Source organism: Trichoderma atroviride, chromosome 3 (assembly GCF_020647795.1).
Source record: "Trichoderma atroviride chromosome 3, complete sequence".
Classification (NCBI taxonomy): Eukaryota; Fungi; Ascomycota; class Sordariomycetes; order Hypocreales; family Hypocreaceae; genus Trichoderma; species Trichoderma atroviride.
In genome coordinates this window covers 3041205-3064924 of record NC_089402.1, presented here as the reverse complement: position 1 = coordinate 3064924, position 23720 = coordinate 3041205, and the positions used below count along the sequence as shown (strand labels likewise).

Genomic DNA, 23720 nt, shown 5'->3' with positions numbered 1-23720 from the left:
TATCACATTGCATGGCATGTCTTCCTGAGAGTCAAGCTGCGGGGCCGCCACTAATTTGGCGTTGAGGCGCTGACTTGAAAGAAAGCTCCTTCTTGGCTCCGACTCAGGAACCTGATGTGGCGAAGAGTCCGCTAGATCCAATCATAGGGCATGGCAAGCATGAAAAGCTGCAGACGTAGTATTCCCTGCTAGCACTCGTTGTCACATCTTCTGTACCTCGACAAATCACTCCAAACAGCAGGCATTGTATAGGCATCGTAGCAACGGGGCGGCCCCACTGTGAGTACCGTAAGAGCAAACGGCCCTGATTGGTTTGAGGCCTGGTTGCGCGAGATTGGTTTTGAAGACATGCTAGTATCAGTTATGGAGCTCAGTATGGCTTTCGGATCAATGCTTGGAGGGCCATTGCGGAATTACTATTCATAGTCTCGTTAGCTGTGCCAGAGTGAGAGGGAAAGGGGGAGAAGCCAAGCAAAGCCAGCGCCCTGAGCCAGCCTCGGCCAAGCTGGAAACGACGGCCGAGCTAGGCTTCAGGCCGTGGAGAGTGCGGCTGAAGCACCGCTGTTCTGGCCGAGCGGAAGGATAGCCAAGACTCACTACGCGTACAAGCAATAACGCTGTATAGACTGTGCAGTGTCGGTGCAGTGCGTGCCGTGCTGCCTCTTTCGCCGGGGATCCGCAGACGATGGAGGGCTGCAGTCCCATCAAAGATGCTGCACTGTATACTCGGTCCTGTTCGTATCGTTCGCCGTGCTAGCGCAGGCCTGGCGCCATCTTTCCAGAAGCCTGGCTCCAGCTCGAGACAAAGAGGCCAAGTCAGGGGACGGGACCCGGGCTAAAGATGCGAATCGCATGATTGGCGTCGCGCTTTCAACGATCGGGCTGCGGGCCTTGGGCCGATCCAGGCAAGGCGTCAGTCAGGCCCTGCGACCGGCGCAAAGCCCCGTTGCAGAATTCGCGGGCCAGAGGCGGGATGCAACGGCATGCTGGCAATTTTAAGACGCGGCCACCGTCGAGCTAAGGGGTTTCGGCGAAGTGACAGCTGCGGCCTGTGTCCGAGACGCCGACGAGGTTGTCGTGAAGAAGTGAAGGCGGCGTGTGTTGTTTCTGCGGTTGCGATGTCGGGTTTTTTCTGGGGTACAGTGTACAGCCACCGGCAGTACCGCGGCTATCTGCTACCACGCCTGAAAGCTGGAGGCCAATTTATCGATATGATCGTCCCTCCAAACAGAGCAATACTCTTGCAACGTTCCTCTCTTCGTTTCTCCGCTGTAACAGTAGCATGAACTCAAGCTCCATCTCAGTTTCAGCTTGACAGCCCTCATGGCAGAAACGAAACAAGCCACAGGGTCTACTCCGTGTGTTTTGCTTCATTCATGCTCTACGGATATTTGCGGCGCCTTATTGCTGACGTGGAGCAAACTACTGACGGGGTTCTTCGACTGACAAGTATCAGCTTGAGTAATGGATATCCTGAGTTCATCATCTACAAATACCTCTACTAGCTCTCCTCATGACGCCCCAACGGCTTGACTACGTGACATACGCGGTGCAACCAACAAGCTTTTGCTGCCAGCCACCATCACCATCCAGCACCAAGTACGCCTCATTCTCCCCATCATTACAAATAATTACGCCTTCCTAGACGGGCGTCGCAGCTGCAGCTACAAAGGTCCATTGCTGCAGGAACAGGGACGCAGCTAGATCCGAATTCATCGCTGCTCCGCGTACAGGGCTTGCTCCGCCCACATTCCGTGGTTGAGCTGCCAGGATCTTGAGAGTCCTTGGCTTGGCTGCAGCCATAAATCACTGCAATCTCCCCTCCCAACGTCAATCGAGGCCATGTCACATCTATGGAGATTTGATGCCAGCGCTGCGTCTATACGCGGGCCATCGTACGACTCCTTGCACAAATAGGATTCCCCATAAGGCAAGTGGGCTTCCCAAGCCCTATGTGCAGGGAGCAAAAGGTTCCAAACGGGGGTCCTTGTCTTGTTCGGAAGCTAGCAGTTCGCAGGGCTTCAGCACTTGCTTTGCTCAGGCATCCCGTCTATTTACACGTGGAAGCAGCCCGCGTCTTTTCTCATTCTTTACTAGCCCGTCTCTCAACCCCGTCTTTCATCTCGGAATATGAGGCGGAATCTCATCTCTTCCAGACAACCGGAGGCTAGCCGCTATATTGTACAGGCGTAAGCAGGTACGGTACAGATACGAGCGGAGCGATACTCGAGCCAGCTACGAATTTTGCACAGCCTCGGCGTGTCTCCTCGCGCACCTATCCGAGCATATCGAAGGCTTCCCTTGGTGGGTGACATCGAGAATGGAGCCACTGAATAGAACCATGCACCGTGGCATCAAGGCGATATCTCGTCAAAGATGGTGTCGCGCGACACCGCTGATGACCGAGGCTGCTATCGAGGACAATGATTCTTTCCAGCCAGCCAATCGCTGTGACCTAGTCTGCTTGTTCTTGTTCTGACTCTCTTCCTTGCCAGCTCTTGATTCTCACGCAAGCACTCTAACGAAACTGTTGGTGGAACGATGGCAAAATTTGCCCCATGAGTGGCGTTTCATCGACTCGAAAATTGTAAATTCCCCGGTGATTCGGATGGGGAATCTGACTGTGTTTTGGCATAGACGACTAGCAAACTATATTTTCTTCACATGCTGATGACGGCCAAACCGCCCCAGCATTCTCCGGTTCCGTGGCGGGGCTCCACCTTGTGGGATCTTTTGATGCGCTACCCACAGAATGGGAATCGTTGCCGATGTAAAGGACTGCAGTAGCATATCGTGCAAAATATGCCTAGCATCGGCGCAGTCAATTACCTTTTCCTGTGGCTTTATGCATACGAGTTGTAGTATTAACAGTGTAAGCAGCAACACTCAAGCTCTCTGGATCTAATGTAAGTGAATGTTGCCATGTTTTTGGCAGATGATGCTCCATATTCACTCTCAATCCCTTTTTCGCCTTTACCAAAGACCGTCAACTGTCTTTACTAGCTCGAGTGACGCATCACTGCGTTGGCGGCGGGACAGTGCAGGTAAACGTTGCACATATACCGAGACTTCTTTAATCCGTGGCCAAAGCGCCTCTCCCTGCAGAAAACTCCAACTTTTCCAATTCTGTCTCACAATTCTGCGGCTTCCTAGAGCAGTGCTCTGCAGAGACACCAGGAGGATAGCAATCATGTAGAGTTAAATTGCAACCTAACTTTCACCATTTCTCTGCTTGCGTCGAGATGCCAGAAGAGGCAAACACGTGGGCCGCTGATCGCGTCAGAATCAAAGCCATCATCACGTGATCCTCCTGAGGCCGAGCCCCTTTAGGTTTGCAGCGCATCAGACAAAGTCCTTCTATCCGACTTCTCCACGCAGCATATTCGATTCCTGTCGCTCGTTAGCATCGATATCTCGTCTATCATGGTGGACAAGTATATTGCCGGCCTGCGGGCCCTGCTGGCTCGCCGCGTCGTGACCATTGTGGCCATGGCCGCTGTGCTGGCCAGCGTCATTGTCATTCTCGTCCGGATCGGCCCCCCGGCGCATCTCGACAACCTGAAGCTGCCAGACATGAAGCTTCCCGATCTCGACATGTCGAAAATCCCGGGTCTGGGACACGAAAAGGTCCACTATGGACATTGCGACCCCAAGAACTATACCGACATCATCAAGGAGTGGAAGACGACGCGGGAGAAATATGACAAACTGATGGGAGACAAGTTCACGTAAGTTGCGGGGAACACTGGTGCGACCACGATGCGGCACCGCGCATCCTGGCATTTTCCATGGCCAATCGATTTGCTGATCCATTTTCGCCTTGAACAGAATTGCAATGCAGACCTATAAGCGACCCAAGGAGCTGGACGACACGCTACGCGTCCTCTTGGCCGAGAAGATCCCCTCGCTGCACGAGATTGTCATTATCTGGAACGACCTCGAGGAGAAGCCCCCGGGCAATTTCAAGTCGGAAAAGGGCGTCCCTGTACGATACAGGGTGTCGCAGCGCAACAGTCTGAACATGAAGCTGCTGCCGGATGCGGACTTCAAGACCAGGGCGGTTCTGCTTTCGGACGACGACGTATACTATAAGCCCGGGGACCTCGAGTTCGCCTTTCAGAGCTGGCGCAAGTTTGGTCAGAACCGATTGACCGGAGCCATGCCCCGTTGCGCTACCGCGGACGCCGAAGACCAATGGAAATATGGCTTCTGCTCCAAGGATGCGAATCAGGACGTTTACTCCATGATTATAACAAACTTGTGCTTCTCGCACATGTCGTTCCTCGACTTTTACTCTTCCAATAACACCGTCATGGAAAAGGTCCGTAAATATGTCGATGATCACTTCAACTGCGAAGACATTGCTCTCAATTATGTCGCCTCGTATCTTACCGGCACGGGGCCTCTTCTCGTCACCGGTCGCGATAGGTATGTCAGCTACGAGCCTGCCGTGGGCATCAGCAAGAAGCCTGGCCACCTGGAGGCCCGTACCAAATGCTTAAACGACCTGACGGCGCTGTTTGGCTGCATGCCTCTTGTCAACGAGACGGCTCATATCCAGCGTGGCGTTGTTGTCTTGTAAAATTTCTATGAATGGGGTGGGACATTGGCGTTTATAAGAACAAACCCTCAGCCTGCCCAGGCTCAAGGGATTGGTGGGTTTTGTCTCGGGTGGAGTTGCTTGCGAATACACGCCGGTCAGTCAGACGCTTAATTAATGTCTTGGACGGGGATGGACGGGTAAAACGGCGTCGATCTCTTGGCGCAGGGAGCCTTGTGATGGAATAGAATGGCGCGGCCTGCCAGTTTTGTGTATACATAGAGCCAGATCATGGGGGAGTTTTCCTGTTATCCTATATATCTACGTTTGGTCTTGGTTAGCGATGGATGAAATAAGAACTGCTCATTTCTCGTGGTTTATAGTTCAAGTGGCTCTGCTTTGCTCGGAGACTCGACTTATAGTAGTTGAGCAAAATGATGAGCGCTCATGCGGAGGCTTTTGGAATTATATATCTTAATTTAGCAACTGTTTTTTAGAAACAAATAGGCCATTCTCATACCATTTCTAACACGAACATGCGGTCTTTCCCTTGATTTGCCTGAGAAACGTGTAGCAAACTGAAGGTCGGTGGTTATAGCTGAGATCTCTGCATACCTATGTATGCCGCGTACCCCATGCTCAGTCGAAAAGCCGGCAACAGTAACGCAAATCTGCGGGGAGAAGGGCGGGCTGCCAAGAAAAGCCATTTCTCCAAATGGCTTAACACATCATCGCTAAAATTATATTCTCTCGCTAGCATGGACACGCAATATCGTTGCTGAAACGAGCACGCGACTGACCAAGACCGGGCGGGTCACGATGATTGTGAGAATTGCAGCCGGTTCAGCTGCTGGATCGTGTTTGCTTAGCGTGAATTTGCCTGCTCACCCCTGGTGCAAACCAGAATCTATCTTGAAAATAGTTCTATTGCTATTCAAGCTCAATTACTTGCACTTCAGCCTTGACAAACTGCCGGACTTGCTCCGGCCAAAACGCGGGATAGCGGCCTTTGCCGTCAAGCACCACCGTTTCCAACCTTTCCAGCTGAGTGCCGCAGCCAGCGAGCACGATTTCCAAAAAATGCCGTTGCCCAAACTCTTCCAGTTCTGCCTCATCATCCGCTCCCACCTCGGAATCCGGGCTAGAAATGACAATGTTGGGTCCAATCGCTCTGTTGGAGGGCCGATTGAATTCGGAGCAATCAATGTATAGAACCTGCAAAGCTTTTGTCCGTAATAGAGCCTTGTTGGTGAACCCTGCACCAATGAGATTGAATTTATCTTCGTTGCGGAGTTGAAGGCGAATCTTTTGCGTGCGAGCCCAGTCGAGACGCCCATGGACTGCCAGCTGGAGTCGAAAGTTCCACTGCGAGTAAAAGGCCAGGGCCACCTCGCGTACCATGGCTCGGCGCATCTCGTAAAAGATCCGTTGGCAGCAGCATCTCAGCGTCAAATTTTCGCCATCGCCATCATACGGCTTCTCCTCGTTGAGAAAGAGCTGCTCCGGCTGGCTTGTTGACTTGCCATCTGATATGGCGTCAACAGAGGCATACAGATGGTAAATGTAGTCGCGAATTTCGCCCGGTAGACGAGTGAAGAAGGTGGACTCGCCCTGGTCCAGGCAGGGTGATTGAAACTTTGAATCAATAGACGACATGGTCACACAACATTCAAGCATTTCAAATGATGATGTTCAACAACTGGCAATTGCATTTCATCCAGAGAGGGGAACTTTGATCAGGGGATTTGACGCGTCTTGTTACCCGAGTAAATCCCGTGACACCCCTATTTAACTTGGAACTGCCAAGTAAATCATGCAGTGGAGATGTGAGAGACGGGGACGCTGAAGTCAGAGTGGCAGGCGTTCAATGCTGGAGGCACCAGGTAAATGGCGGCGCAGTGGTTGGGAAATTCAGTTCTATACTGGGAGGCTCTGGAGTCAGTCTTCTCCGCGGCGGTTTGGCTGCACTTTCGGAGAATAAAAATTTCGAGAATTGAACGGGCAATTAATAGATGAGATAAGCTTGGGGTGTATAAGTTGATGAGATTGCTTGAGGAGCCTTACGAGGCGGGTAGCGCCATACTAAAGTGCTTACCTACCTACCCTGCTACGCAATCTTCTCTTTAGCCATGCTACGAAGCGGACAGCACCATTGGATATTCTCTTTGCCTACAACTGCTTTGAATCGGAAGCTATCATGAGACATTCTCTTTCTTTTCTCCCACCTTGAGACTGCGCACCGCACGTGCAGAATTTAAAGGGCATATCAAGCTGGGTATTATTTCCTATTTGGGCACTTTTCTGCGAATCACTAGGTGGTGGGATTCATGCGCGGCTCTAGGCTGCTAAGCATGTGTAATGCCATGAAGGAAAAAATTAGGTAGCTAACTATGATGTGTACTGTCTAAAACACATATATTTCACTCTAGAAGTGCAAGAAAATGCTATTCTCTTCTTCATCTTTTCCTCTTTTCATCTTGTTCTTGAGTGGAAGAATCAGCAACCATGGGCTCTGAGCAAATCACCTTGTTTGATCTCGCCAGCCAAGCGCCGAATACTTCGTGGTCTTTGAACACATGGAAGAGTAAGTAGTTACATTTGGGATCATTCGCTTTCCATACATGCCAGCATAAATCGTTTGCTTTTTGGATGTTCCAATCATTGACAGCCTCATCAAGCGCGCATGCTCTTCAATTACAAGAATCTTGACTACAAGACGGAATGGGTAAGCATGGGATATCAATCCATCTCAATGTAATTCTTTCCAACAGCGGCTAATGGCCTTGAACAGGTTGACTATCCAGAGATTGCGCCGAGATTCAGTGTACAGTACGATCTACTTTATCCTTTTTAAGGCTCAGAGACAGACTAAAGATTCTAATAGCATCCCGCCCAATGACGGAGAGGGCCAGAAGCCATACACACTTCCCATAGTCCAGTTCCCAGACGGAACATATCTCATGGAGTCAGGCAAGATTGCCAAATCCATTGAGAGGAAATATCCCTCTCCTAATGTCCACCTTGACTCCCCCATTGTCCACAGGGTAGACGCCCTCGTTGACAAGTGCATGCCCGCCACGCATCCCAATCTGCTCTACAAGTTTTCCCAAGCCGTCCTCAGCGAAAAGAGCTACGACTATTGGGTTGGCATATACACTGAAAAATTCGGAATGTCTCTCGACGAGTATGAGCGCCGGTTGGGCGGCGAGAAATCCTGGGTCGCAGCACTTCCATACTTGACGGAGCTGACTAGTCTTCTCAAGGAGAGACAAGCGGAGGGACCCTTTTTCCTGGGCAAGGATGTGAGCTACGCTGATATCATCTGGGCGGGAGCCTTGATCTTTGTGAAGCGAGTAGATGAAAATGTCTTTCAGGAACTGCTGGATAGAACGGGGGCTAGGGACGTGCATGAGAGGTTTTTTGATGCGTGCGCGCCTTGGTTGAAGAGAGACAGCTACTAGTTATGCGGCCATGGTGTCAGTTATTGAATCAGATGGTACGCTATTTGAAGAATAATTGCCAAGAAATAGCGGTATAATAAAGCAAGTAATAATTGTTGAGATGTAGCGGTTCAATATTAGCGAAATAAACCGTCGACTTTGCTCCTGTTAATTTGCCCCAAGTATTTTCCTGCCCGTATCCATTGCCATGAAATCAGCAGATCCTAGCCTCCGTATATCGTATGCGCATGCTCGTAGCCCAATAGATGAAATATCCCAGATTGTTCCCCTTGTCATAGTATATGTAACGCCGATGTGAAGTATATCTCGTAAATCTCGTAAAAAGATATTTCGCCAGCTAATTTTCCTCGCTTTGTCCTCCCAATCCAATCAGCGCAACATCAGCCGTCTCTCGCTTCAAAAAGCCCATGTTGCTTACGTCCTCCCCCATCGACAAGCTTCCCTTGGCCCACTCCACGATGAGCTTGCGAGCCTGCCATATGGCGAGGTGCTTGTTGTGCTTGTGGACCTTGGCGATGATCTTGGTTTGGAGGCTTTTGCGCAGCTCCTGCACCCAGTCTGTATTCACCCACATGATATCTCCGCGAGCCATCGGGCATATCGCTTCGGGTTGGCCAGATAGCTCGTCGATAGCCGAGAATTCTAGCTTGAACATGGGCGGGTTGTTGCAGTATGTTGCAACTGCGGAAACAGGGGCAGTGCAGAGGGTTCCGGCATCGCAGTCACTCATTTTGGCGTGCTCCTGAGGATTCACTGCATTCATATTAGCAGCCTGCATAATGCAATACATTGAGCTGATAATAGATGATACACTTACCACACAACTTTCCCGTCAAGACCTCTGCCTCCACCAAAAAGTCCAGCTCTGAGCGCGGCAAATTCCCAACCTTGCGACTCGACCACTCATTAAACACTGCATCCAAGAAGCCGTCAATGCTCTGTCTGGTCTTGTCCAGGCTCGCATTAGGATCCGTCGCACTACCACAAGCGTGTAGAATGTCATAACACTTCTTCAGCTGCATGTCACTGAGATCGTCCGCGCTCTTAATCGTCTTCGGCTCAGCAGGGTAGTCGTCTCCAGCCTGCATGGCGTCGAAGAGCTTGTCACGATGAGTCTTGGTCTTGCGAGAAGCTCGCCGGGGAGGAGTGGACGAGATGGATATCGGAGACGCAGAAGTGCGTCGGCGCTTGACGCTGCGCTGGGGAGTTGCTGAAGTGATTTCCTGCACGCGATTCGCATCGGCGATGGAGGTGGCGCGGCGTCGCAGCTCTCGCTGTGCTTGCGACATGGTGGAGAGGTTGTTCAGGAAATCAGTAATGTTCTGCCGGCGTAGAGGCAGCTGCAGCTCCATTTTGCAGGATGGCTGATCACTGAGTCGCTGTGGTGGTGGAGGAGATGTTAGAAGAAGAAGAAGCATTCCGATGCAGCTCAGAGAGAAGTAGAGAAGCTTCAGAAGCGGTGAGATGAAATGTGCAGTTTTGGTTTCTTCAGGCTGTTTGGGGGAGCGCTTGTTTATGTTTCTGCGAACATCTGGCAGCCACTGACAGGATGGCTGATCAATAAAGAGCTGTGTGCCATGTGGGTAGAAGAAATGTTAGGAGAAGAAATATTCTTATGCAGCTTAGAGAGTAGTAGAGAAGATTTAAAAGCGGTAAGATGAAAATGTGCAGTATTGCAGTTTTGTTTCTCAGACTTGTTGTTTAGGAGAGCGCTGCTTTGTGTTTTCGCTGCTTTTGCTGGCGTCTGGCAGCCACTGACAGGTTGGTTGATCAACAAAGAGCTGTATGCTGTGTGGGTGGAAGAAACGTCAAAAAAAGAAACATTCTAATGCAGCTTAGAAAGAAGTAGAGAAATATCAAAAGCGGTGGGACGTAAATGTGCAGTATCAGTTTTGTTTCTTTGGGCTTACTATCTGGGAGAGCGCTTCTTTATATTTTCGCTGCTTTCGCTGGCATCTGGCAGCCACTGACAATATCGACCACAACTTGGACCTTGGAACTTGGTCCTGCAGTTGAGAGTGCCCTGGTCGATTATGCCGTATCTTGCTCGAAGAATTTACAATATCATCTCAGAATGATCATGTCACGAGAAAAAAGCTCGAAATTGAATTCATTCTTGGTGTTTGAGTGAGTCATATCATCTTTTCCTCCTCCTCCTCTTTGTTGCCAATAGTGCTCAGCTAGAGTCAATACATCAATCACTCTACGTCTATTACTTCTCATATTCGAGATAGTGATATGAAAAAAGACTCTAGAGGGGGACGGGGCCCTAAATTATAGAATAGGCGCCTACCTACCCACGTATAGTAGCAGTAGTAGAGACAATAGAGATAGTAGCATCAATAGCATCAGTAGCAATGCTAGAAATCCCATGCATACCGCCGTTCAATCTAAATCCCTCGGACGAGCCTCTCAACAGAACAGGTAATTTCAGCTGAACCGTACCTGCCCAAACAGATATGGCGATGTGTTCATTAGGCACCTGCCGGTCTATGTATGCGAGGTAGGCTCCTGCCGCGTGAATGAGATGAAAAGTAGCTGCAGAAGTAGCGATTACGTTATGCAGCGTGCACGGGACAGCAGAATTTCTACTTTGCTCTCCATGTAGCTCGACAGGTTCCTCTCTCAACACCTCAACAGCTCGATGTCGATTTTCATCTTCTGCCATTTGTATGCGCTGGACCCTTCGATTTCGTTTTACTTTTCTTTGTTCTTTTTTTTTTTCGTTCTGGCACACTCAACAAATAGTTATCATCCTCTTCCGCTGGCCTTCGGGCGATTCTTGTTTGTATGTTCTTCCGTCATGTCAATTCCATCTGATCTAACTCACTGTGAAGTAGATCTAACTTATCCGTCATCTAGTCGTTAGCCATCTTCTTTTTTCCAACTCGTTCTGGAAGCCGTTGTTGCGGGCCTTTGTACCAAGAATCCTTTTGGGATAGCTCGTAGTGGAGGTTGCGCCTCTGGAGGAGGAAAAAAAAGGTATGTCCTAAAGCTTTATACTCTACAGTCCGGGTTCAAACTCACATTACTACTGTAGAAACTAAGAAGAAGGAGAAGAAGAATAAGGAGAAGAAGGAGAAGAAGAAGAAGAAGAAGAAGAAGAAGAAGAAGAAGAAGAAGAAGGAGTAGAAGAAGAAGGAGTAGAAGAAGAAGAAGAAGAAGAAGAAGAAGGAGGAGGAGGAGGAGGAGGAGGAGGAGGAGGTAAAGGGTAAAGGGCGACAAGAAATCTGGTAGTAGTTCCGATGGCGGTCAGTATCGCCTTTATTTCATTTCTTTATGGCATTTACCGTGATACTAATTCCAGTGCGTATACTTAGTCACCAAGCGCCAGCCCGAGGACGCTCAGGAGGAGCTCAGACATTGTGCCGTGCCGGCGTCTCTCACGCCGCCATCCACATCATGCCCGCCATGGGTCCTGCTGCCGTCCTCGCGCCCCCCGGTCCCTCCGGTATCTGCTTCTGGGGAGGACATGGACGTGAAGATGGGCAGTGAGGTTGAAGGGTATGTCCTAATGCTCATCACTCTACCTACAGCTCATGATCAAACTGACATAGTGATTGTAAACAAGAACAAGAAGGACGCGGCCAAAAAGGCCAAGAACAACTCTGGTGGCGGTAAGTATCCTTTTTGTCTTGTTCATTTTGTTTATTTATTTTGTTTACTTTAAGTTTGATACTAATGCTGATATCTGTACTTAGTGACGAAGGTGACTGGGCGCGACCCAGGCGGTAGCCTCTCCCGCGCTGAGAGGCGCCAGCTTCGCCAAGCTGGTTTGTCCAACGTTGCCATTGCCGCGAGGGCGGCAATGGGTCCCATCGCTTCCCTCGCCCCCCCGCCCCCCGCCCGCCGCCGCCGACCCCCCAGCGCCCCTCCAACGTCTGCCTCTGGGGAGGCTACAGACATTGAGATGGGTGGTGTTCCGGCCCCAGTCGGAGGAGGGAGAGGAAGAGGAAGAGGAAGAAGTCCAAGAAGAAGATGATGAGATCGATTATTCGGATGACGGGGTCATGTAGGCCTCTGGCCAAGGAAAGAGGGAGGGGAGAGAGACTACTCGGATGATGAGGTCAACATTGACTTTTGAGGCATACGAGAAGAAAAGAGAATAAGGAGGAGGAAAAGGAAAAGGAAAAGAAAAAGATGAAGAAAACCTCAGCCTGAGGAGAGGAAAGAGAAAGGTGATTAATTATTTGGCCAATTCTGCAGTAGACTATTAGCCGATTTAGATAGATGTGCAATTGGAGGTGATTGCCTCGGCAGAACTTTCCCCCCCCTTTTGGATCGAATGGGTATAGACAGGGTAAAGAACAACTATTACCTTTAGTATATTACCATCTCTACCACCTCTACCATCTCTACTGCCTTTATTATCTCTACTGTCTTTTTTATCTCTACTGCCAGTAATAGTGTTAAAGGTTGTAAACTCACCGGTAGATACGATAAAGATGGGGCCCATGGAAAATCTTAGGACACAACCTTCAAATCGTGCTCCCTCCGTAGCCGTGTCCGCATTAGAAAATGTGGCAAAGATGGAAACGATTGTCATCTTTCGCTGAATATCCCACGTTTGTATTCAAATAAGCTCTAAATGAGTTCGAGGGTATACTTACCTCCGCCAGTAGAACCACCAGCGTTGTTGTTCAGGATGTCCTTACTGTTGATTCCGAAGCTTCTACGCGTGTTGGGAGACACCAATCCTCTGAATGCCCGTGGAGTGGCCAGCGACAGTGACAGCCCAGATAAGAGCAGACCTAGGAGAATTGATTAGGAGAAGTATGGCAAACAACAAAGTGCCCACGAGACTAGCCCGCTCAAGTACACTTGATTGATTCCAGAAGAACTCCCTGTGAATTATAAATAAACGGGGTTTTAGCTAGATATAACAGTATCGATATCAATACAAACGCCACAGATAGATAAAGCAAAGCGTATATGATTACTTCTTTGCCTCTCTAGAAGTGGCGCCCTTTGGAGCTACCTCAATGTCGGATTGAGCAACAAAATGGATCGTATCCGCCATTATTTCTCTCTCAATTATCACAGACATAATGGGGAATAGCAGCGACCCCGGACATGTGTAGATGGACACTGCTTCTCCTGTTTTTACTGTCTTTATAATCTCTAGTTGCTCTATATCGTCGTACTCGCATCGGTATAGAAATCAGCTTTTGCAACGGGTCCCCGTAGAGCCTCTTCCTCCTCTTCACTTCACTTACAGCCTATCCTCCATACAACAAATCCGCTCTGCTGCGAACAAGAGTCTCTGCCAACTCTTCTTGACCAACAACCGGCTGGGAGGTACTAAACAGAAGAAAAGTCTACTGCCTGGTGATTTTTGTGACTTTCGTTGGGTATGTATGCTCACTTCTTCTACCATTATAACTCATTGATCTGGGATAGAATCATCTCGCCTCGCTTGCTCGTTTTTTCTCTATATGCACCATATACTATCAGAAGCAGAAGTTAAATATATCCTTCGTCAGGTAATCTTTTGCGTGCTGGAAAGAATAGTGCCAGCTGGGAGCATCTGTCAGGCTGTCCCTATCGCACTATCGCCAACTGGCAAGTAAATGTGATAATAAAGTGAATAAAAAACACGAAGTCACGTTATGCTGCGCGGTACGCGTGCAGTATGAGACCAGACTTTCTGTTTCCCAAGTGTTTCGACTTTTCTTTCTCTCCAGCATCATCACCATCTCGCCCGCCGGCACGTATCTCCACCACCACTTTTTGTTTGAACTAGTAGCTAACCAGCTATATAGTTCGAATCATTATATGACAATTTTTTTTGTCAGTTTGTAAGTCCATCTTTGTTTTCTTCTTGCTGTTGATTGGTTTACTGACGCAAATAGAAATATCATCCTCTTACGCCGGCCCTTTGGGCGTTTTCTCGTATGTACTCCCATCACTTCGTCATTCCTGCTCTAGCTGACTATCAAATAGATTTGAACAATTTGTCGTCCTGGCCTCGGGCCGTCTGTTGATTTCCCCCTTTTTGTACGCGTTCTGTCTTTGAAGATTTGCTATTTGCCTCTGACTATAAATTCTAGTTTCGAATTTTTCTCCAATTTTTGCGGTATTTTCCACACCACAGACACCATTTATTATGTAGTATAATCACTAATCATGGAAATAGATGGCAAACGTCAGAGATGCCCTGAGGCTCCTTAGAGCCTGGAACGAAATTGTGTACGGCCCTCAGGGCAATGTTGGGTCTGGCGGTTCCGGTGGTGGGCGGCGCCCACCTGGCCCCCCCAGTATGTTATAAGATATATAGCTTGACATTTGATCACGGATCTAACATTGGAATAGAACGTGTCGGAGGTTGCGCCTCTTCGGGAGGCAAGAAGAGTAAGTCCCAATGCTTGTCACTCTACATACAGCTCATGATCAAACTGACATGGTTATTGCAGAGAAGAACAAGAAGAAGAAGGAGGACGAGAAGAAGGGGTCTGGTGGTGGTGCTGGCGGCGGTAAGCATCCCCTTTATTTCATCCATTGTTTATGCCGTTTCCCTTGATACTAATGCCGATGTCTGTATTTAGTAACCAAGCGCCAGCCTCCCATCACTGGGCGCGGCCCCGGGGGGACTCCTCTCCCGCTCCGAAAGGAGACAGTTGCGTCGTGCTGGCGTCTCCGACGCATTGATCGAGCGCACAAGTGCGCAATTGCGTGCGTCTGCTGCGGTCCCGGCCCCGGCCCCCACTGCCGCCCCCGTTGCCCCGGCCCCCGCCCCGGCCCTCGCTCCTGCCTCTGAGCAGCAGCAGCAACAGCAGCAACAACAGCAGAAGGAGGAGGAGGAGGAAGACAAAGACGACGAAGACGACGAAGAAGAAGAAGAGTTTTGGTAGGATGTTGAAGCCTCAGGCTTCAGTTTGTTTTTTTGTTGTTTGTTGTCTTTGTTTCTCTCGCTCTCTCTCTCTCTCTTTTTTTTTTTTTTTCGTGACTATAATTCATTTTTTTGAGAGAATATCTTGCATTCTGTGAAACAATGCTGGTATATCCGTTGGGATATATGCGAGATTCGGCTTGTAGTTGTCTATGACCATTCCCAAGTATTTCATCTGAGGTAGGTTTTCCAATCTGATGGCCATGTTATCCTTCCCTTTTGTTGCTACGCTTCGAAAATGTTTGACGATCATGGTGGCGATGAGACCTTTCGCATTTCATTATATTGAAGCCTGAAAAAATAGAAAACTTTGAGCAACTATATAGCACCCCAACTGCGACTTGACGCTGGAGTCTGCTCGACAACCAAATATACATGTAGACACGGAATTTCCTATCCCACGAGCAAAAATGCGGCAACGAGGGCCGTAGCTTCAAGTAAGTAACTCGAAAGCGAAATAGGCTGAACCGATGCGCCAAATATGCCGAGGAGAACAGCTTCTTTTATACTGGCAGTCGCCGTAAACAATGGTGTAATTGAACTGTAAGGGGTGAAGCAACACAAGAAAACATGGCAGAGGCCAGCAATAGTTCTTGCATAAACTACTAGATGTTACATCTGGCCAAAATTTTGGCGAGTTCATCTTCTCTTTCTCTTCCTCTTCCTCTTTTATTTCTTCTTCTTCTTTCGCTTCTTCCTCTCTCTCTCTCTCCTCTCTCTCTCTTCTATTCTTCCTGCTCCTCCTACCCCGCCAACATCCATGGCGCAGGGATAATAGCCCCCTTCCACCACCTAACCTTGTTAGACTTAAAATACAAGTAGATACACATACTCACAACCTGACTTGAATGCAGCTGGAAATGTGCGGCTGTAGCACGAATAGACTACCTAAAGCACTACTGCTACTGCTACTGCTACTTCTGCTACTTCTGCTACTTCTGCTACTTCTGCTACTTCTGCTACTTCTGCTACTTCTGCTACTTCTGCTACTTCTGCTACTTCTGCTACTTCTGCTACTTCTGCTACTTCTGCTACTTCTGCTACTACTGCTCAGAGAGTTGTTAATCCAACATTTAATGGACCATATTAAATGAAACTCAGACTCTTGTCATAAGATCAAGGTAGAATGAGACAACTGAAACCCAATACCAAGTGCAAAGAGAGCGGGAGCGGGACCGAGAGAGAGAGAAATGCATAGAAATGCCGCCAAAAAAGAAAACGGTACAGCTGAGCGGGTTCTTCTACTCCGGGTCTAATTGGCCTAATTAGAGATTGCTGTTAATACAAATATGCGAATTGCTCACCACGGCCAGTTCAAAAAATCACCTAGAAGACTGGCGATAGCTTGGGAAAGATTCTCAGCGGCGCTCTTTTGTTACCCATTTTGACGAGGCAGTGACTTGATATTGAATGAAATGCAGGCTGTGCTGCTTGACGCTCTATAAAAATTTGGAGGGAACAAGTGCGCAAGATGCGATGCTACAGAAAGCCGGAGCAAGCGGCGCAAACATTTTTGGACTTTTCGTGACTCCTATATAATGGATGGACTTTGTAAATGACTTGCCAGGGCTCTCTTTATTATTCTTTGCTTTCCTCTGTATTGCTTCGTCAGTGGCAGCCAAATTCGAGTCAGTTGTTCAAGTGCATCGCCACGGTCTCTGTTCAACTAACACTTCTAGGCCCTTTCAAGCATGGCAAGGCATCAAGTACCTTAAGCTAGCTGTCTCTCTTCTTATCTTCGAATGCAAACAAATAACTGTCCCAGTAAAAAAAGAGCAAGACGGCTGCTGGGCCCACGCTATCCATTTAAGCATAAGAAAGAAGCGCTCTTCATCGCCGAATGGAAACGCCCACCGCCGCTCGTCAGCTAAAATACGGCAATCTCCAATTATAAAGAGAGCAAAAGGTAACTATAACTAGAAATGCGATGGTGATGAAGAAAATAAACTAGAGTACCTGCATGTTGTGACGAGCTGAGGAACGACAGGTAGGCGTGCCGCAGTGTGTTACGTGATAACTGTATCTAGCCATTTCTCCTGGTCGATGCGCTGCATTAACGCCTCAATGAGAAGCCTGCTCGGTAGTTGAGATATTCAGCTGCAGTTTGGTGTTCTAGGTTCTAGGTCGCGACCAACACGACTTGGACGCTCATATCAAAGCGAAGACTTTGTAAAAGCTATAGCTCCAACTCTCTAATTGCAGGAGCGGCGGGAAACTGTGGCGTTCGCTTTAACTCGGCAGATGCTTCTAATCCCAGAGCATACAGCGCGTTGGCCATTTTGAACAAGGATGCTGTGCAATCAGCTGGGTGTGTTTGCACTGTTCAAAGGTATCTAGATACATATAGAGGATTCATGCTTTGGCCTCCTCTTATCCAACTACCTACTTCAGAAAATCGAGAACGTGCTTGGCCAGTGCTCATGTCAACAGAATCACAGGATGAACAGGCTTCTAGTCGTAAATTCAACCTTGTTCATCAAGACTCACTGCCGAGCCCACCGCTCCGCCCAACTCCACCGTTCCTAGCCAGAAGCAGTCTCATAATGCCGTTGGAACTTCAGCCTCACCACCGCTAGTTGCAGAAAAGGGAAACAAGGGCCCTTCAAACTGAGTGAATCATAGTCTATTATCACTGCGTGGAGCACGCCAAGGCCTGTGCACATGTGGTTTCGGCGGAGCTGCGCTGATCAAAAGGAACTTGATTTTGATCGAGGGCCGCCTACCAAACTACTGTACCTTCTCGTGGTGAGATTCTCCACTAGAACCGACGCTCTGCTAGTGATAATAGGGGTGAGGCAGTACCTAAAAGCCCCTCAAACACCATCATGTAGGTAACAATACGCGGTGACGGAAAACCTCAGCAGCAACCTCCAATTCCATCATCACAAACATGCCGCTCCAGCCTCCTCCGACAGATAAGCTTTTTGCATCAGCAGATGAAGCTTTTCAAACTCTCCAAGATCATGCACGAGAAGAAGGTTATGCCATTGTGAAGAAACGCCCCTCGTCATATGAAAACAACCTACCGCGCCGTTACGATATTGCGTGCGTATGTGGGAATGGCGAGTACAAGTCACAGGCAGCCGGGCTGCGGAAATCAAGAACAAAACGCACAGGCTGCCCCTTCAAGATGAAGATTGTGCAGAGGAAGGACACCGGAGATCAGTGGGTGCCAGGAATTCTGTGTCCAGATCATAACCACGCCCCTAATCTTGCGGTTAACTTTCCTATTCACCGGCGCGCTGCCTTGACTGAGGAGCAGAGACACAACATCGAGGTGCTCCTAGAAAAGACAAAACTCTCGGCAAGGGCGATCATTGAACTGATGAAGAAACAATATCCCGAGATTCTTCTGACAGAGAAAGACGTCTGGAATATACGGCAAAAGAAGAAGAAGTGGATGGGCGCGGCAGATCTAAACACGGAGGTAGCGGAGGCGCTTAAGAAAGCAGGGGTCTTGTAGCTCGAAAGCCACAGCTGCAGCAATAGTCGCAATTCATTTACTGTGGAACTTGCTACCGTCTTTGCATCCAAGTCATGAGACGCCGTTGATGAGCGATGCCGCACTGTCTATACGTCCCGGTCGAGACTTTGGCATCGGTACAGCTCAATGCCCTGAGCCGGCAATCGCTAAAAATATCAACGTTGGGCTGAAGCCACTTTTGCAGGGATCTTGGGATAGCTCCTCTGTAAACTGGCCTTCGCGTGGGAGCCTATCCTTGATGGCTTCAATGCAATTTCCACAATGCAGCTTTCATCCTTCATGCCCAGCGGTGGCGCCGTTCGAGTCAATTTACCCAGTAAAAAGCAAACAAGACAAGTGACCCAGACTACATCAACCTGGCAACAGGGTCAAATGCCGTTAGTACGAGGGGAAATAGTATGATTCATGCAGTAGCTGCAGCCCGTGTCATTGAGCGAGCATCTGTTTGGGTGTTCAGCTTTCGCGATAGCGGGCAGAGTTTTGATAGGCGATTGAATGGTGGAGAGACACGACAGGACGCGTTTTGGTCGGTTCCGACTTACTATTTGTATGCAAGCCTGCTCTATGACTGATGTAACATATCACCATCTGCTTGCAGAGACTGTTATCCGCTCGAGCCGAGCCTTGAGACCTCTGCTGCTCTTCTATTTCGCTGCCAGATCACTACCGTGATCTTTTTTTAGACTTCAATGTATTTACTTGGATGACTTTTTATCTCGTAATTTGACTTTGTACAGCCTGGTTTCGCAATAAATGGCGTTACACCAAGGATTGTTTGGGCAAAGCTGCTCATCGCTTCAGGCCTTTATCTAATACACATCAGATGCGGCTGAAATTAGCTTACAAGCCAACACAGACTCGTCCCAGCGCTAGACGGAATATGCTTGAGCGAGTCCTCTGACAAGAGCCAATCGCCATGCTTGGACCCTCGCGCGTGGATCTAGGCTTATTCCTATCAAAAGCAAACCTGACAGCCACTGACAGCTTCATGGGCTGACCTGTGACTGGTACCCCTAGACCCCTGGGCACGAAAGCTTGTCGGTCTGCCTTGGGATGGACTCTCCAATTTGTAAAATGAAAGGGTTGTTTGGCTTGGAGCTAGAGCAGGTAGTCGTTTACATGCATCTCAAGATAGTATATATTAGGCGGCAGATGTCCTCAGTGCCGGCGTTGGCTCGACTTCTTGTCCTGACACCCACCACCACACGTTCTCTAATAACACACTCAGAACTCGTTCTTATTCACCTCTTGTCACTCTTTTACTCCATTTGATAAACCTCCTTTAATTGATACCCAACTCACCATAAACATGTCTGCGCCTACTGAGACTGTCGCTGCTCCTGATGCAGCTCCCGCCCCAGCCCCAGCCCCAGTCCAGGCTCCTGTTCAATCTTCCGCGCCCGCTCACTCCAGTCCCATTAGCGATGCTGATGTGAATCACTGGAAGGATCATTTCAACGATGTCTTGTCTCGGCCTGGCGAGCACATCAACTCCAAATCTCCAGCTGGCGCTGGGAAATGGAGCACGTCTCTCTTCGATTGCTTCTCACCAATTGACACATGTCTCATCACATGCTGGGTTCCTTGTTTGACATTTGGTAAAACGCATCATCGTATTCATAAGAGCGGCACGTTGGAAGGCTACGAGCCAGTGAACACCTCGGTATGTCTTATGTCAAGTGTTGAAAGTATGAGCAACCTCGACTAACTAGCTACATCAAGTGCCTCCTGTTCTGCGTACCCGGTCTACACTGTATCCTTGCAAGCATGCAACGCCAATCGATCAGAGGAAAATACAATTTAGAGGGTACATGTCTTGAAGATATGGCAAAGTCTTACTGCTGTGCTTGCTGCAACCTCATCCAGCTTGACAAGGAGTCAGCACATCGCGAGGCTCTCCTCAACAATGTCAACTCTGAGCAGTACCAGAAAAATGAGGGCATGGCCTATCCCGGAGCTAACTAAGACTTAATCTTTTACTGAAAAGGTTTTCAACAGCAGGGGAGAATTATTTGTGAATTTGGTCAAGGTTAATGGTAGTGGTTGATGACTGGCATGCCCACTCTGGAGACGGATGTGTAGATGCATGCATGGATACCCATTAGTTCTAGTTTTACATTTCCGTTCTAATATACAATTACTCTTAGCTCAATTTTTTCTCATTGAGATTCCTAGTTCATTTTCTGTTTCCCAACACTCGGCTCGCACTTTCGGGTTGTAAGTGCACTGTGCCATATTTACAATTCGCACTGGTTTTATTTGCTGCGCTTCACATTGTATAATTAACTATGAGAGCACCGCATTGCAACTCTCTTTGGAACCACGAAATGCTGATAGACAACGAGTTTCAATTCAATCTATCTCACTAGTTTAATACAACGCCGCTGATCTCAAACGTCTGCACCTGCCCAACAGAGAAAGGCACAGAAAACTGTCCGTTGTTGATCTGTATATCTGAATAGCTCTTATACTGATCTCCCCCTCCTGTTTGAGTACTCCATCGAGGAACTGTTGATCCATTAATTCCAGGAGTTTTGGCTGAATTAAGGTTGAAGGTGATGGTTTGAGTAGTATTCCAGTTTCCAGCCACAATTACGAGTTTCTGAGAACTAGCATCGTACGCTGCGGCCGTGTTGCCATCCAACGTTGTCAAAATCTGCATACCGGGCCTGATGTGACGAGTAAATTGTGCAAGCACAAAGTATTTGGTGCTTGCTCCTGAAAGTGTCAACTGGTCATTGTCGCCTGTGATGAGTCCCCAGCCCGGTATATCAATGGCTTGCCAGTATACCCAGGCAGTAGGATGGAGCCAGACAAGGTCGAGGAGCAGGTTTGAAAACAATTGAGCACCGCTTCCGTCCGATTCGGCATATTCCGATAGCCACAGTCTCTTCTTAGCTGCGTTCGCAAGGGTCCAGAGAACATCACGTCGACCGCCACCATATTGATAACCATGAACATTGACTCGCGTAACTTGACTTTGCACAGAGCTGCCCAGGCCAATCCAGGTCGTGATAGCCAAGTCATACCACGACTCATCTGAGGCAGCAATGAAGGATGATAAACCTCTTTCAGAGAGTGAAGTTTTGAGGTATGGGATGATTGTAGCCATGGTTGATATATCAAAATGACAACCCTCTTGAGTCCCAGAAGGTCCCCAGGGTGAAGTAGGCTCATTGAAGGCCTCGACTGACTGAAACGTAATCCCCCAGTTCTGGCTGGCATGCTGAGCAACGTTGGCAAGATACACGGTATGATTAACATAATTCCACGATTGTAGGTTATTCAAAATACTGTTTCCTGTTGGATCATGGTTCAAACAGAAGAACCAAGGCGAAGAATTAGAAAATAGCTCGAATATGTTTGCGCCGTTTGCTTTGGCTTTCTGAAGCATCGCGCGTTGGTTGGCGTCGGCGTCCCAGTTCCAACTCGACGACGTGGGGTCGGAACTGCCCCAATCAAGCCAGAAACTATCCATCTGCCGAGAAGGCTTAATATTCGATGAAACAACCATGCTGTCGCCATCATAGGTATTGTTGCTGCATGCTCCTGCGTTGTAACGAGCGATGTTGAAGCCCAGGCCCGGCAGAGTTTGACCATCGATGGTTTGGCTATTCAGACTGAAGAAGACAGTGGCCAAGTCATCTCGATTTCCAAAAGCTTTTGCCCACCAAGCAAGAGACACGCCCCAGCCTTCCCAGGTTCCCCAGGTTGTTGACGGGTCGAGTGAGAGCGTTGTGTTGGCCCTGGCTCTCTGGGACAACAGAGCAAGGGTCAGAGAAGAGAAGACAACTGTTCGCATGGCTACTAGATAGCAAAATGCCGCTGTTATTACAGCGCATATAAAGAATGATGCAAGTTGTGCGACAGAAAATCCATTGTTGTTGTTGTTGTTGACCTCCAGAGGGCTCGTTTTTATATCCCGTATAAGACGCTAGTATCATTGGGCCGACAATGGGTGATGCTAGCAAATCCATCGCATTGCTGCAATTGCTGCAATGCAACACAAAGAGTACCATTGAAAACACATGCTCGCAAAGTTATCCTTGCAAAGACTTGTGAAAAAGCCGAGGCGACTTATTTAGGCAAAGCGAGGGGGGGGCGAAGTGACGTTCATCGCCTTCCGATTTGAGCGGCTAGACATGCATCAATGGATTTTTACTAGCGAACATGGTTCTGCACACGCTATTCCAGAGTTTGGGTCAATCACACATTGCGTTTTTAATTACAATAAAATTTTGACAACCAGGCTAAACAGTGGCTAGAGTTTATTAAATGACCTCTATGGGCGAAGTTGTGTCGTTCGTCGCTCCAAGGCAATGCACTCTTGAGGTGTACATCTGCACGACGGTTTTAACAATAGAGAATATTGAAGGCGATTAGAATAATGCACCATCTGGTTGGTCTCGGTCGTTTGACGGCCAGCGCTTGGCAACCCGCCGTTGTATACATTGTCTTGATTGAAGAAAAAGGAAACAAAGATAGAAACACACACACAAGAAAAATAGAAAAGGGGGAAACGGAAAAGGAAGAAAAAGAAAAGCAGCTCTAAAAAGGCAACACACACCTGATTGCCGTATACTAGTACTTACGGGAGGGTTCAAGGTCAGCTATTGGTCCCAGGCCATGGATGCTGGTGAGCCCAAAGAGGAGAATGAGAAAAATAAAAGAGAGAAAGAAAAATATAACATAGAGAGAGAGAAGAGGGAGACAATGTGCACGTATTCTCTCTTTCCAGAGCTATAGCGACAGGTCCTCAATCATGTCAACCGCCTAGTCGAGTATGTATTATCGCCGCTGATTTTCAACATGTCGCGTACATGTGATTGCAATCGGCGACGGCGACAAATATATTCTTCGACTGATTACATTATAATCCAGATAGAATTCTGGGAACTCGTTTATCATTTTGCCTCAGAACATCCGCGAAGCCATTTAGCGAAACCCCGTTGTGAATACTGTAGACGGACGATCCCATTTCGTTAGACTTTATGGCGCGAAGACCAAACGGTTTATAACTGGATTTGTGTTTGTTCAGTTGGGGCCGACAGGTTTATAAGACTATAACATAAGATTAGATACAAGGATAAATACATGATATATCATAGCAGTTATCAAGGTAATACAATATAATATATTCTACGACATCTACTACATCTACTACATCTACTACATCTACTACATCTACTACATCTACTACATCTACTACATCTACTACATCTACTATATTTACTATATTTACTATATTTACTATATTTACTATTTCTACTATTTATTAACCTATAGCAAAGGCTAGAAGAAAGTGATTACTTAAAGTAACTTATGCTACTACGATGCAACCACCTC

General features: G+C 48.2%; 9 protein-coding genes across 9 annotated transcripts; 6 read left to right on the top strand and 3 right to left on the bottom strand.

Annotated features, from left to right (window-relative positions):
- Positions 1–3423: 3423 nt before the first annotated feature.
- TrAtP1_006269 (uncharacterized protein) lies at positions 3424–4582 on the top strand (the record flags this gene model as incomplete). The annotated part of the gene is made up of 2 exons (XM_014082894.2): positions 3424–3728; positions 3829–4582. 2 exons carry the CDS (start codon positions 3424–3426, stop codon positions 4580–4582), a joined length of 1059 nt encoding a protein of 352 aa, XP_013938369.1.
- An 888-nt stretch (positions 4583–5470) lies between these two features.
- TrAtP1_006268 (uncharacterized protein) lies at positions 5471–6196 on the bottom strand (the record flags this gene model as incomplete). Its single annotated transcript, XM_014082893.2, has 1 exon — positions 5471–6196. One exon carries the CDS (start codon positions 6194–6196, stop codon positions 5471–5473), a length of 726 nt encoding a protein of 241 aa, XP_013938368.2.
- Positions 6197–6973: 777 nt separating this feature from the next.
- On the top strand, positions 6974–8502 carry TrAtP1_006267 (uncharacterized protein). The gene is made up of 4 exons (XM_014082892.2): positions 6974–7124; positions 7219–7265; positions 7332–7369; positions 7425–8502. Exons 1-4 carry the CDS (start codon positions 7046–7048, stop codon positions 7999–8001), a joined length of 741 nt encoding a protein of 246 aa, XP_013938367.1. The 5' UTR covers positions 6974–7045; the 3' UTR covers positions 8002–8502.
- On the bottom strand, positions 8339–9353 carry TrAtP1_006266 (uncharacterized protein; the record flags this gene model as incomplete). The annotated part of the gene is made up of 2 exons (XM_066113047.1): positions 8339–8754; positions 8819–9353. The coding sequence occupies 2 exons, from the start codon at positions 9351–9353 to the stop codon at positions 8339–8341; spliced, it is 951 nt and encodes a 316-aa protein (XP_065969133.1).
- Positions 9354–10497: 1144 nt separating this feature from the next.
- On the top strand, positions 10498–12218 carry TrAtP1_006265 (uncharacterized protein; the record flags this gene model as incomplete). Its single annotated transcript, XM_066113046.1, has 4 exons — positions 10498–10504; positions 11322–11618; positions 11703–11918; positions 12208–12218. The coding sequence occupies 4 exons, from the start codon at positions 10498–10500 to the stop codon at positions 12216–12218; spliced, it is 531 nt and encodes a 176-aa protein (XP_065969132.1).
- A 1392-nt stretch (positions 12219–13610) lies between these two features.
- Positions 13611–15738, top strand: TrAtP1_006264 (uncharacterized protein; the record flags this gene model as incomplete). The annotated part of the gene is made up of 9 exons (XM_066113045.1): positions 13611–13620; positions 13854–13893; positions 13945–13976; positions 14052–14077; positions 14138–14258; positions 14314–14352; positions 14415–14474; positions 14547–14661; positions 15696–15738. The coding sequence occupies 9 exons, from the start codon at positions 13611–13613 to the stop codon at positions 15736–15738; spliced, it is 486 nt and encodes a 161-aa protein (XP_065969131.1).
- A 2042-nt stretch (positions 15739–17780) lies between these two features.
- On the top strand, positions 17781–18353 carry TrAtP1_006263 (uncharacterized protein; the record flags this gene model as incomplete). The annotated part of the gene is made up of 1 exon (XM_014082888.2): positions 17781–18353. One exon carries the CDS (start codon positions 17781–17783, stop codon positions 18351–18353), a length of 573 nt encoding a protein of 190 aa, XP_013938363.1.
- A 1174-nt stretch (positions 18354–19527) lies between these two features.
- On the top strand, positions 19528–20526 carry TrAtP1_006262 (uncharacterized protein). Its single transcript, XM_014082887.2, has 2 exons — positions 19528–20037; positions 20097–20526. The coding sequence occupies exons 1-2, from the start codon at positions 19684–19686 to the stop codon at positions 20337–20339; spliced, it is 597 nt and encodes a 198-aa protein (XP_013938362.2). The 5' UTR covers positions 19528–19683; the 3' UTR covers positions 20340–20526.
- Positions 20527–20739: 213 nt separating this feature from the next.
- Positions 20740–22176, bottom strand: TrAtP1_006261 (uncharacterized protein; the record flags this gene model as incomplete). The annotated part of the gene is made up of 1 exon (XM_014082886.2): positions 20740–22176. The coding sequence occupies one exon, from the start codon at positions 22174–22176 to the stop codon at positions 20740–20742; it is 1437 nt and encodes a 478-aa protein (XP_013938361.1).
- Positions 22177–23720: the final 1544 nt, after the last annotated feature.

Coding starts and splice junctions, on each gene's coding strand:
- TrAtP1_006262 (XM_014082887.2), top strand. CDS start 19,684: ATGTCTGCGCCTACTGAGACTGTCGCTGCTCCTGATGCAGCTCCCGCC. Junction 20,038..20,096: donor ACGAGCCAGTGAACACCTCG/GTATGTCTTATG, acceptor AGCTACATCAAG/TGCCTCCTGTTCTGCGTACC.
- TrAtP1_006267 (XM_014082892.2), top strand. CDS start 7,046: ATGGGCTCTGAGCAAATCACCTTGTTTGATCTCGCCAGCCAAGCGCCG. Junction 7,125..7,218: donor GTCTTTGAACACATGGAAGA/GTAAGTAGTTAC, acceptor AGCCTCATCAAG/CGCGCATGCTCTTCAATTAC. Junction 7,266..7,331: donor TTGACTACAAGACGGAATGG/GTAAGCATGGGA, acceptor GGCCTTGAACAG/GTTGACTATCCAGAGATTGC.